Raw genomic sequence first — 12,773 nt, 5'->3', positions numbered from 1 at the left:
TGTACATTTATGCATTTATGCTTAGATCAATGGTAGGAAAAGCCAATAATCCTGTATATCTACAGGATTGTAAATTACAGCAGCAGTAATATTTATGAATAATGAGATATCACTGTGATTTCTGTAATTATTTTGTATTGTTCATTCCTCCTTTAAAAAATTTCCTTCTTTCTTTAGCTCTTCTTTCCTCTTTTAGTCTCTTCTTTCCTTTCTTCATTGAATCTCATTTATTCATCTCATCCTTGTAATTCCTTATCGTCAGGTGTGATAATTCCAATGAAAAACAGACCTAATTTGGTAAATAAAATACATAGCTCCTATGTATTTTTCAAAGAGATTTTAGAGTTAATTTGATAATGAGGTTTAGTTGGGGAAAAAATGATTATTAAAATCAGTATAAATTGTGTTGTTTTGGTTAGTGGAATTTCTGTTAAGAGTATTTATACCAGGATTTCTTAGTCTGGGCTTCTTTCCCTTTGATTTGCTTTTGGGTTTGGGACCATGGCTTCCCTGGTGGCTCAGAGGTTAACGTGTTTGCCCACAATGCGGGAGACTTGGGTTCAATCCCTGGATCAGGAAGAGCCCCTGGAGAAGGAAATGGCAACCCACTCCAGTATTCTTGCCTGGAGAATCCCATGGACGGAGGAGCCTGGTGGGCTACAGTCCATGGGATCGCAAAGAGTCGGACACGACTGAGCGACTTAACTTCACTTTAGGACCATAGCATCTAGCATATATTCAAAGGGCCTGTCACCCCCAAAAGTTAAGAAGCACTGTAATTTAGACAAAGCATCTACCCAGAAAAGCATCTGTTGCATCTCTCAACCCTTAAATTCTCTTCTTAAGTCACATACATTTGCCACTTCTCCCACAGGATTCTTCTTATCATGATCCTAGGTCTTTTATTCATGGTCTCAGAAATCTTCTTCTTAAGCTTTACTTCTTAAAAAATTAAAGCTTTACTTATTAAAGCTTATCTTCTTAGCTTTACCAAAGAGCCTACTCTTTGCTTTATTCAGATATTGCTGACGTAAAATATGATTTCCTAAGACTTCTTATGCATGAAATAAAGTTATTTTCTTACCTAATACTCTTCTAGTGAGAGAGTTTTCAATACAAAACAATGACTACTACATTATATTTGACTTTCTGATCTGATATAGTATTTCTTGTTTGTAAAAAAAATACTTAAAATGATTTTGATAATAATTTAAAAGCTAGTTATCACTCAATAACTTGCTTGGGTGATATGAGTATCATTGTGGGGGAATATTTTCCCCCTAAGTAGGAAAGTATTTTACTTGAAAAACATTTCTGTTGTTAGGCTCTATAAATCTTTTACTCAAAGGAGTGTGTTTTGAATTAGACTTTTAGGCTGTCTTGTATATATTCACAACATTAAATATGTCACATTAATTAACAAAACGCAAAATTGTGGTAATATTTTTTTTTTAGTTGCTTATTCAAGAGCTACTCTTATTAAATCAATTCTAAAAACATAATATGTTGCTGTTTTGATATCCAGTGGGATATGGATTCTTGCAAATTATATGTAAACTACAAATCACATATTTGGCAAGTGATCAATAATCCTGCTGATTAATTAGGCAAGGGTGAAGTAGGTCACATGATATCAGGATAGCAGTTGCTGCATCAGAGACTTTATAGTTTATCAAGACATGATCATACTACATGGCTGCAACATGGCAGAAAGCAGAGGGGTAATTAAAGATAATGCAAATAATTGATTAAAAAAAGAGAGACATCCAGTCAAGTTCCAAGGTCAAAAACTCCACTACCAAAATCCAAAATAAATCCTATCAGTTAGCCAGCAAGTGTTTATTACTCAGATTTTTGTTATGTAAACGGTGACATAGAAGATATAAAGTATAGTTTCTGACATTTTGGAATTTACAGTCTAATTGAAGAGAGCACAGTAACATGTGAGAAAGGATGTATCGTCAAATGATAAATTCTGTGGTCCTATCAGCGCCTTAAAAATTCAGGTTAAACGTGTATCCCACAGTGCTTGCTGAGTTCTTATATTTTACTATTTTTAAAATGTAGTTAATGAACAGAATAAACAACATCACAACCAAGTTATTACTTTTATTGTAATTTATACTTTACAGTAATTTGCAACACCTTTTAATACTTCAGTGAATGTAAAAAGTACATTTCTTTATGTGAAAAGCATTATTGAAATAAACTTAAATTTATTAATAGCCATTATTTTTCCTTTCTTATAAAAAGTATAGTCATTAAGCTTATTTAATTTGTAGACTGTTATTTAATGTCATTTGTAATTTTGTAATAAACATATGGTCCTGTTTATTTTTATATTAAATTGTTTTAACAAGTTCTACTCGAGGAATTTGAGAGAACTTGTAAAAGAAAATAATTTGGGGTCCATATTATATTTCGTGCATATATGATTTGTATAATTATAACAATTGTATCATTATAATGATAACTTCTGTTAGCTTTTTTCATATCACACCATAAACACTTTTTTATGTAGCTCAAATTTGTTATATTTGCTGCCTATAAAATAGTCTGATATGTCATAATTTAGGTAACTGCTTCCTTTTGTTAGTCATTTCTAATTTTCTACTGTTACAATGCTTTGGTGATTGTCATGGGCATAAAGTTATTTTTTTCCTTTGAGATTATTTCCTTAGGAAAGAATTTCCAGGAATGAGAATTACTGGGACAAAAGATATGACTTAGATATGTTCATTTACACATATATTATGTAACTTATATTCCAAGGAAGTATTGGAATAGCTTTAATACCCTTCCTGATTTCGTCGTGCATCCAGAGGTGTGCTGTTGTACACAGATTTTGAGAAAGTGAACTTTACATGCTTGAGAAAAAGTATTCTTTCTAATGTAAATGTTTTTGTAATTTTCAGTGACTAATGAAATTACTTTTTAATTTTTCCAGAATACTTGTGATGCAGAAAAGTCTTATGAAGTGTTATTGAGCTTTGTGATAAGTGAACTGTCTAAAGGAAAGTTATACCATGAAGAAGGAACTCAGGAGTGTGCAACGGTATGCTCTAAGACCAGATGTAGTGGTTATTTAAAAATTTAGATTTTCTTGACATTATGAACATGACTTTTTAAGCTATGTCTATTACATTAATAGAATGAATTGTTCTGATTTTCTTTTTTAACTTTAGATTATCCCTGTTGCTTGGTCTCCTGAATCCATGGAAAAATACTTACAGGACTTCTGCTTACCATTTCTCAGAATCACCAGCCTTCTTCAGCACCACCTTTTTGGGGAAGATTTACCTAGCTGCCAGGTATAAGTTTGGATAGAGAGTAGGGAACCTTTTTTTTAAAATAATTAACTAATTTAAAAAAATATACCGATACAATATTATGCTTATATCAATATCCAGAACTGCCATACAAAGATGAAGGTGAAAGCGTTAGGTCGCTCAGCTGTGTCTAACTCTTTGTGACCCTGTGATCTGTAGCCTGCAGGCTCCTCTGTCCATGGAATTCTCCAGTCAAGAAAACTGTAGTGGGTAACCATTCCCTTCTCCAGGGGATCTTCCCCACTCAGGGATCAAACCCAGGTCTCTTGCATTCCAGGCAGATTTCTTTACTGTCGAGCCACCAGGGAAACCCCCCATACAAGAATATGTTACTCCAACTCAAAGGAGTAGATATTTAGAATATTTACTATTATTGTTACTTTTTTATTTGTTAGTATCCACCATTTTTATGGTAATATTACTAATATTTTATGTTAGAGGAGTTTTTGATTAGATCTGTGATAATAAATCCCAGTACTTGAACAAATGATAGTATTCATATTGATATATTTTTCATATTGATATATTTTTCATATTGATATATTTATTACTAATCATCACTGGCTTTTAATATCCTTTTTGAAGGATATTATGTTGATCAGCAAGCTGGTTGTTTAAAGATCTGATGGCATTTATATAATTTTAGAATTTAAAAATATTCAATTTGTAGCCAATTAAAACTTGAATGAATGATCACTGATTTAATCTAGTTTATAAAACTGTGGGTCAGTATGAGTAGGCAAAAAAGTGGAAAAGAAAGTAGGAAACCAGAAGGTAAGTAAATCAAGCTGTGTTTATAGGATTATGACCCTGTCATTATTTGTCATTCATTTTCAGGGAATTTTCTGTGAGAGTTAAATTACTTATCATATTTATGGTCTTTGAAGCCTGCATGCAGTATAGCAGAATTAAGCCGTTGATTATTCCTTCTCTCTTAAATAATTGACTATTGCATTAAATAGTTTAGATTCATTTTTTTTTATCAATAGAGCAGGAAGATATAACAGTTATAAATATATATGCATGAAACAACAGAACCTCAAATTACATAAAAATTGACAGAATTGAAAGAAGAAATAGACAATCCACAATTACAGCTGCAAGCTTCAATGTTCTTTCTTAGTAATCAATAACAAATAGAAAATCAACTGGGATAAATGAGACTTGAACTATACTATTATTCAACTTGATATAACTGACATCTATAGGATATTTCACCAGACAGTAATAACAGAATGCATATTTTTAAAAATGCACATGGCCCATTCACCTAGAATATACCATATGCCAACCCATAAAGCAAGTAACAATAAATTTAAAAGAATTGAAATCACAAAACAGTTTTCTTACCACACAGAATTAAATTAGAAAATCAATAACAAAGAAATACACAAATCCCCAAGTATGTGAGAATTAAGTAGTATAGTTCTAAATAACTTAAGTATCAAAGTAGAAATCACATGGAAACCAGAGAACATTTAAACTGAGTGAAAATGAAAATGCAGCATAGAAAAATTGTGAAATGCCACTAAAATATTTCTTGGAGAGATACAGCTTCAAATGCTTATATTTGAAAAGAAGAAAGGTCTAAAATCATTTATCTAAATTTTTACTTCATGAAAAAAGGGATAGAGCAAATTAAATCCAAAGCAAGTTTAAAAAAATTACAAAAATCAAAGCAGAAATCAATGACATAGTAGTGAAACAGTAGAGAAAATCAGTGAGTTCAGACAAGATCAGGCACGTTCAGGGTGATATGGCCGTAGACCATCCATGAGTTCAAAATCTGGTTCTTTGCAAAAATCAATAAAATGGATACACGTAAATGTCAGGAGCTCAGCTAAGCTGGGAGAGAGAACTGAGTTGTTAGGTACTGGACGGGATGATTAAAGCTGCAAGCCACAGATGAAAGAGTTAAGCCTTTAAATCAGTTACCATTGATAGTATATGCAAGAGGCTAAAACCAGGGAAAATGCTGATTCCTCATTCATCACCTCATAGAATGAAATGGTGTACCAGTTGAGGGTCAAATGGATCAGCACAGATGTTAAGGGAGTCTCAAACAGAAGGCTCTTTCAGTGTTATGTACTCTGAGGTGGAGAGTGGGTGAGGGGGTTGGGACAGGAGTGGAAAAGTGCTGGGTACTGAGTCAGAGTGGGGAACTGGTGTACTGAGTCAGAGTCAGGGTTTCACCTTTTTCCCTTCATAAGGTGCCCTTGGCAGAAGTGTCAAAGTGACCCCTGCCCGAGGCCTCAGATAAAGAAGCCTAGGAATAAAGGCACCAGGGCTAGGAATGTAACTATGTGAAAGAGCATGACTCACGGGGGGCCTGAGACCATGCCTGCACATCCCTTCAGAGACTGCAGAGCACTATGTATTGTGAATTCCGTGTTTTCACTGTTCTTCTTTATCCACACTGACAGTCTATGTCTTTTTAACCAAAAGTCACTGTCCTTTTGCTCCGTATTAACATTTGACTTCCTAGTGTAGCTAGATTCTATAGACTACCAGAGAGTCTATAGATAACTGACAGTGCTATTTTTAAAATATGTAAATATATAAATGAAGCAGATGCTATGGTACTTAGGAATTAAATTTCAAAGAGAAATATTATGGGAATATTGGCTATAACAGCTTGGAGCCTTTTTCTTTCTTTGCTCCTCTTACTCCCTTTATTTAGTTGAATCAGTTAAGAAAGTTTTCATACTATCCAAAAGTAATTGATGAGAATGACAGAGTATCTGTAGTGGGAAATGCTTATGAGAAATGTCTTGAGAATTTTCTGTTTTATATCTAAAAGGAAGAAGAAGAATTTTCAGTTCTTTCCAGCTGCCTGGGACTTCTGCCAACATTCTACCAAACAGAACATCCATTCATCAGTGCCTCCTGTCTGGATTGGCCAGTTCCGGCATTTGATATTATATCTCAGTGGTGTTTTGAGATAAATTCATTTACTGAAAGACATGCTGAACAAGGAAAGGTATGTAAAAAGAGATACACTCGCTATAGTGGTGATATGCCAATAGGTAAGAGAATACTTAATTCATACTTCCTAATGGTCTAGGGAACCTAGAATGGTCAAAGACATTTAGTTTTTAATTCAGTAGAACTGTTAAGATGTCCCTTGATGGAGGATAGGACACGGTTTCCTTATGACAGTACTAAAACCACAGAAGAATCCAGAATATCAGGGAAACAAAAATTAAAGACCAAAATCTTAGGTCTAATTATGAGAGATGGCACTCCCTGGTTCCCAAATCTGTGTATTCCATCTATAAGGGAGCAGTCACCCTTATGTACTGGTGCTTGTTTAGCTCATATACCTCATTCTGTAGGACCATATACCTCATTCTATAGGTGTTTTCTTCTAGTTGGTACCATCTAAAAATTCATCAGCAAAGAAGTTGATTATTTAAAAGACCAGTGAGTTTTTCAGATGATTGACTACCAGTTAAGATCAATTAATTCATAGACATCCACCTCTTGCCTTACATCTTTCTGTATGAAGAAAATCCTTTGACTAGAGACCATGTGGTGTATGCTGCTGGGCAGTTTACAACCTAATCTAGGTAAGTATCAAGGTCAGTGAGGACAAACTGCTGTTCTTTCCACTGATGCAAGGGTTCCATATTTAATCAGCTCATCACAGAATATGCAGTCTTTGGAGTCAAGAGCTGGGCACTGAGTATGACAAATGCATATTGTAAACACATATGTTGTCCTTATCCTTGCTTCCATGGCCACTTTATCCATGAACTTACTGATAAACACCAAGCTGGATAATTGGTTATTGCATTGATTAAGATGTATTGTGGCTGTTAGTACTGTGAGAAGATCACCAGGTAAACTGCCAACCTGTATACAGTTTCTTAAAATATAGATTCATACTACATTTTATGTGTTTTAAGTGTTAAGGAAGTAGCATTTAGAGAAAACATAAATGCTATTTCCAGTATTTTTGTATAAGTACAAGAACAAAATATCCTATAGGGAAATTTAACTGATTTTTTTTTTCATACTTCCTGACAACATTTATGAAAAGAATTGTAGCCCTAGCACTGACAGATACAAAAGCTCTCAACAGCTTGAGGTGTAAGATTTTTCATCTTCTAGAAAAGAAACTCCAGATGATAAAGTACTGAAATAGAAATGTAAATTATAACCATGATCTTCCCCAAAAGAAAAAGCCAATGAATTGTTTGATCACACTCGGGTCTCCTGCACGGCAGGCGGATTCTTTACCATTTGAGCCACCAAGTGTCCTTTTGCTTATCTAAGAAAGGTCCAAAACTTAGTTTTGAAAAACGTGTAACTGTTTAAAATTATGCATCAAGAATATTAAAAAAAAATACATCTGCATATATTTTCCTTGCATCCTTAGTTATATTTCATATTTTTCTTTTAAAGTAATAAGAAATTTAAATGTTTGAGGGTGCTTAATCTAAAATTTACATCATGTAGTAATTGAAAAAGCGTGAAAGTTTTAGTTGCTCAGTCGTGTCTCACTCTTTGCGACCCATGGACTGTAGCCCGCCAGGCTCCTCTGTCCATGGGATTCTCCAGGCAAGAATATTGGAGTGGGTAGCCATTCACTCTCTTCTCCAGGGTATCTTTCCGACCCAGGGATCAAACCCACATCTCTTTATGTCTCCTGCATTGGCAGACGGGTTCTTTACCCCTGGTGCCACAAAGGGACTTAAATTAAAATAGAATATATTAAAATAGAGAATGATAATTTTTTTTTTTTTTTTTGAGAATGGTAATTCTTGAAGGACTATTTTAGTCTTTTGTAAAATGGAAATGGCAAGAGTGTTTATAAAGAAAGAAAAAGCCACATTCTTGGAGACAGATTTCTTAAAAAAAAAAAAAAAGAAAGAAAACAGCCTTTAAAAAACAAATATTTTGTATAAGTAACTTAAATGCATAGGACTGATGAATATTTTTGAATAATGTTTTAGGCGTTGCTTATCCAAGAGTCAAAATGGAAATTGCCACACCTTCTACAGTTGCCTGAAAATTATAACACCATTTTCCAGTACTACCACAGAAAAACCTGTAGTGTCTGCACCAAGGTTCCTAAAGACCCTGCCGTTTGCCTTGTTTGTGGTACTTTTGTATGCCTGAAAGGACTTTGCTGCAAGCAACAAAGTTACTGTGAATGTGTATTGGTAAGCAAGAGTAAATAGTCTAAAATTTATGGAAACTCAAATCTCATATCACATGGAAATGTGGTTTGTTTTACATACAATGCAGTGTGTATTACATACAAAAATATGGTCAAACCAACTTCAGATTTAACTATTCTTTGGGTTAAATACATGATACATATAAGGATCTTGATTTTGTTGTTGTTTTACATCCAGTAGAAGGGTAAAAAACAAAACAACAACAAAAAAACCCACTTAAGGTTTTTTATGAGTAAAACCTTTCATAAGTGCAGCTCCAGTTCCTCTCCCTACCCCCCTGTCCTGCCCTTTAATGAAATATATGTTTAGATGTTATGCTGTGGAACAACCGTTAGATATGCTGTTCTAGACACTAGCTTCTGAATTAGATTTAGGTTAGCTCTTAATTGATTTCCTAGATAATCCTTATCCAAATTCTTCCAATGTATTGTTAATAAAGGATTAAGAATGAGATTATAAGTTTAACTTAGATGAAATCTGATTTTAAAAAATTTAAATATTTCTGTATTATTTAGAAGACAATTAGGGCATTATTCATTTTCTTTTCTTGTGAAGTCTATTTACATTTTTTTTATTTTTTAGCATTCTCAGAACTGTGGTGCTGGAACAGGGATTTTCCTTTTGATCAATGCATCAGTGATTATCATCATTCGAGGCCACCGCTTCTGCCTCTGGGGTTCTGTGTATTTGGATGCTCATGGAGAGGAAGACCGAGATCTTAGGTTAGATGTTCATGGATATATTCTCGTGTTTTATTCAGCTTTGGCCAGTAAGAATAATGTGCCATTCCTGGCTTTGTAATTGTGTTGATAATAATAATTATTCTTTATTTTAAGAAATTCTGGCAGTCATTAATTTAGAGCTGTTTCTAATTGGGGGGATATTTTCCCCATATGATGTTAAGGAAATACAAATAAACCAATTTCCTAGGTGAGATTTTTGCCATAGAGTTTTTAAACTGTGTGGGAAAGCTTCATTGTATTATATTATTTTAATGCTTTTTTTTTTTCTTTTCATTCTAGGCGAGGCAAGCCTCTCTACATTTGTAAAGAAAGATACAAAGTTCTTGAACAACAGTGGATTTCTCATACTTTTGATCACATCAATAAAAGATGGGGTCCACATTACAATGGGCTGTGACTCACCACCTTGGCATTGCATTATATCATTTTCATTAAGAATTTATCAACAATAAGCTTTAACTTAATTTGGGGGATTAACGCTTTTGCTGAGGGAAAAAAGAAAACATACATTATAAAGCCTTTCCAAAATTAGGTGCTTGGTAATCACATTAATGGTATAATAATTTTTTTTTTAATATCTGGAGAGCATAACAAGTAACAAGTTAAACCATTCTTTAGTGGTCCTTTTTTTGTTTAAGTCCACAATTGATAAGAAGCACAACTTGTTGACAAAATCATTTTAAAATGATTCTCCCAACAGTGCATATCTGCTTTTCATTGATATTTAGAGTGGGTGTGATTTATTTAAAGTTTTACTGCTTCTTTATATCTGTGTGTTTTAATTTGCATCTGCTAAACATAATGCATCCTTTCCCTCTGCCATTCTTGTGTTGATTTGAGATTTTTGCTGTATGTAATTAGAAAAAAATGTAAAACATGATTTATGTGAAATATTGTATAGTAAAAGTTGGTCTAATAGTAGAACTTTACAATTTTTTCTTATTGTGAGGAATCTGTTAAAAGTTTAAGGCTTTGCTGAAAACTTAATTCATTCTCAGGAATTTCATAAATATTCTCCCCAGGTAAATAATTGAAATAGTTGTAAAATAAGTAGATAGCTGCTGTTAATATAATACAGTACATTTAGGGGGGCATTTGTGTGGTTGGGGGAGTCCCTAAAAATCAAAATTTGCCATTTCACTTGGATAAATTACTTGCGGTAATAGCAAATAGATTTTATTATAAAATCAGAAGTTTTAAGAACATACACATGGCAGATTTTGATTCTGTGCATGCCCACCTTTTATTACCAACCAAGTTTTTGTTTAAATGATTGGATTGGAAAAAAGCTCTGACTTCCCCACAAATGGAGCATAGTTTTGGAACTTTCCTTCTCAGCTCAAGAGGTTCATCTGTATTGTATTTGTGCAGTGTAATCATTGTTATTTCTGCTTGGATTCCTAAAAGGGAAAAAAAAAAAAGGCTCAATGGTGATGATCCTCATGAGTGAGCTGTACACCTGCATTCTTGTTTGAGGCTGCTGGGAAAAGCAGTTTATGTTTGTAGGATTTTTAAGTCAGTAAGAATGGAAATGATTGAGCTAAAACCCACTCTGTACTTACAGAAGGAAGATTACAGAAAAGCATGTTATATATTGCTGCCACAATTTTTCTTCCAAATGATTCAATAATTTGATGATTATTTAATATATATAGTACTATCAAGCAATTCCTGGTACTTTGGACTTCCATGGCTTGTTATATAAAATTACATTTTTATGTGTAAAAATAAACTAAAAAACATCTAATGGTAAAATAAAATCACAGATCTGTGTTCTAAAAATTGTTGAATGACATGATATTACAGGATATAAAAATGGACTTTAAATGATGGCCTTGCATTAAAATAGAACAGTAAATATTCAAGTATGTTCAAAAAATCAAAAGATTACCTATGAACCTACAATAAAACACATGGAAATAGCTTGCTATTTTTATATACATTTCCAAAATATTAAGATAACTTTCTGAAAGACTAGAATGATTCTGTTTAATTAAGTAGCTGTCCTTTCCAACACATTGCTACTTTTTAAAATACTGTATCATAAGTTCAGCCTGTCATATTTTTTGCATTGGTCATTATGGATACCAGACCATTTGTAAGTGTGATTGAAGAGCAAAATGCTAATTTACATCTCTAGGAAATACTGTTACAGGATTCATGAACTTGGATAATTCTACAGTTTGAAACTCTGATGCTATATATACATGGTATAATGTATTCAGACTTTGATTACTACATATTTAAAATGGAATGTTTTATGGTTGTGCATATGGATGTGAAGTGAAAATATTAGCCTTAACATTAAATTTTGGGTATTTGATAGTGTTTATTTTGATATTGGTGAATTAGTCACCAGTAAAATTTTAAAAAGCACTTGGTTGAAAATTGTACTTGAATTACATACATGCATGCTGCTAAACTAGAACTTTAATTTTTCCCCCATAACTTTTATAAGTCCCATTTATAAACCTACTTTTAAAAATAACAGGTCCAAGGTAGAGTGATGTGTGTATATTATTCAAGAAAATGTCCTGGTGTGATATCTTGTATGAATGATCATTTAAATACAGTACATTACTGTAGAAGCTAAATCAATCTTTATAATTAAGCAGAAATTACAAAACTAGGAATAATCAACATTGTAAGATATGTTAATAAAAACCTACTGTCACTTGGTTTGTGAAAGGTCCTTAACATGCTTATTCTTACATGTTTTTATTTTTTCAAAGATATTGACAATAATATATGTGAGTGAGCATAAATGAAAAGATCAAAGCATAACATAACTAATAGTTGCTGTAAGGTGGAGTTAATATAAAGCGTTTGCTTTTCCATTAACCTTTTATTTACAGAGCTAGTTCCTGTTCCTTCTTTGTCTCATAACTAATATAAAACCTTTGCTAGGTGCAGTATGTGTTTTTAGAAGCAGGAAATGGGTGAAAGAAAAGGAAATGGATTTTTGGAGAAGCAAATGGATGTGCTGATCTGAAGAACACTGCTGTGGTCCCTTTTGCTCCCTGATAATTCCCAACTAGACTTTAGGAATCTCAAGTGCTTTAGTTCAGTTTAGTCGCTCAGGCATGTCCGTCTCTTTGCGACCCCATTGACGGCAACATGCAAGGCCTCCCTGTCCATCACTGTCTCCCAGAGTTTACTCAAACTCATCTCCTTGAGTCTGTGATGCCATCCAACCATCTCATCCTCTGTCGTCCCCTTCTCCTCCAGCCCTCAATCTTTCCCAGCATCAGGGTCTTTTCCAATGAGTCAGCTCTTATCATCAAGTAGCCAAAGGATTGGAGTTTCAGCTTCAACATCAGTCCTTCCAATGAGTACTCAGGACTGATTTCCTTTAGGAAGAACTGGTTTGATCTCCCAGCAGTCCAAGGGACTCTCAAGAGTCTTCTCCAACACCACAGTTCAAAAGCATCAATTCTTCGGCACTCAGCTTTATTTATAGTCCAACTCTCACATGCATACATGACTACTGGAAAAACCATAGCTTTGGCTAGACA

The 12,773-nt window shown here is 33.6% G+C and overlaps 1 protein-coding gene across 1 annotated transcript in view; it reads left to right on the top strand.

Moving 5' to 3' along the window:
* Positions 1–11,946, top strand: part of UBR3 (ubiquitin protein ligase E3 component n-recognin 3) — a 205,850-nt gene extending 193,904 nt beyond the window's left edge. Inside the window, exons 34-39 of the mRNA XM_070803519.1 lie at positions 2,948–3,055; positions 3,186–3,311; positions 6,130–6,309; positions 8,288–8,497; positions 9,098–9,237; positions 9,538–11,946. Coding sequence (XP_070659620.1) covers positions 2,948–3,055; positions 3,186–3,311; positions 6,130–6,309; positions 8,288–8,497; positions 9,098–9,237; positions 9,538–9,655 — 882 coding nt within the window. The 3' untranslated portion in view covers positions 9,656–11,946. The remainder of the gene's footprint in view (positions 1–2,947; positions 3,056–3,185; positions 3,312–6,129; positions 6,310–8,287; positions 8,498–9,097; positions 9,238–9,537) is intronic.
* The last annotated feature ends 827 nt before the right edge of the window (positions 11,947–12,773 follow it).

The sequence above is a fragment of the Bos indicus genome, chromosome 2, assembly GCF_029378745.1.
Source record: "Bos indicus isolate NIAB-ARS_2022 breed Sahiwal x Tharparkar chromosome 2, NIAB-ARS_B.indTharparkar_mat_pri_1.0, whole genome shotgun sequence".
NCBI classification, from domain to species: Eukaryota; Metazoa; Chordata; class Mammalia; order Artiodactyla; family Bovidae; genus Bos; species Bos indicus.
The sequence above is the reverse complement of the archived record's forward strand: the minus strand, read 5'-3'. Positions and strand labels throughout refer to the sequence as shown.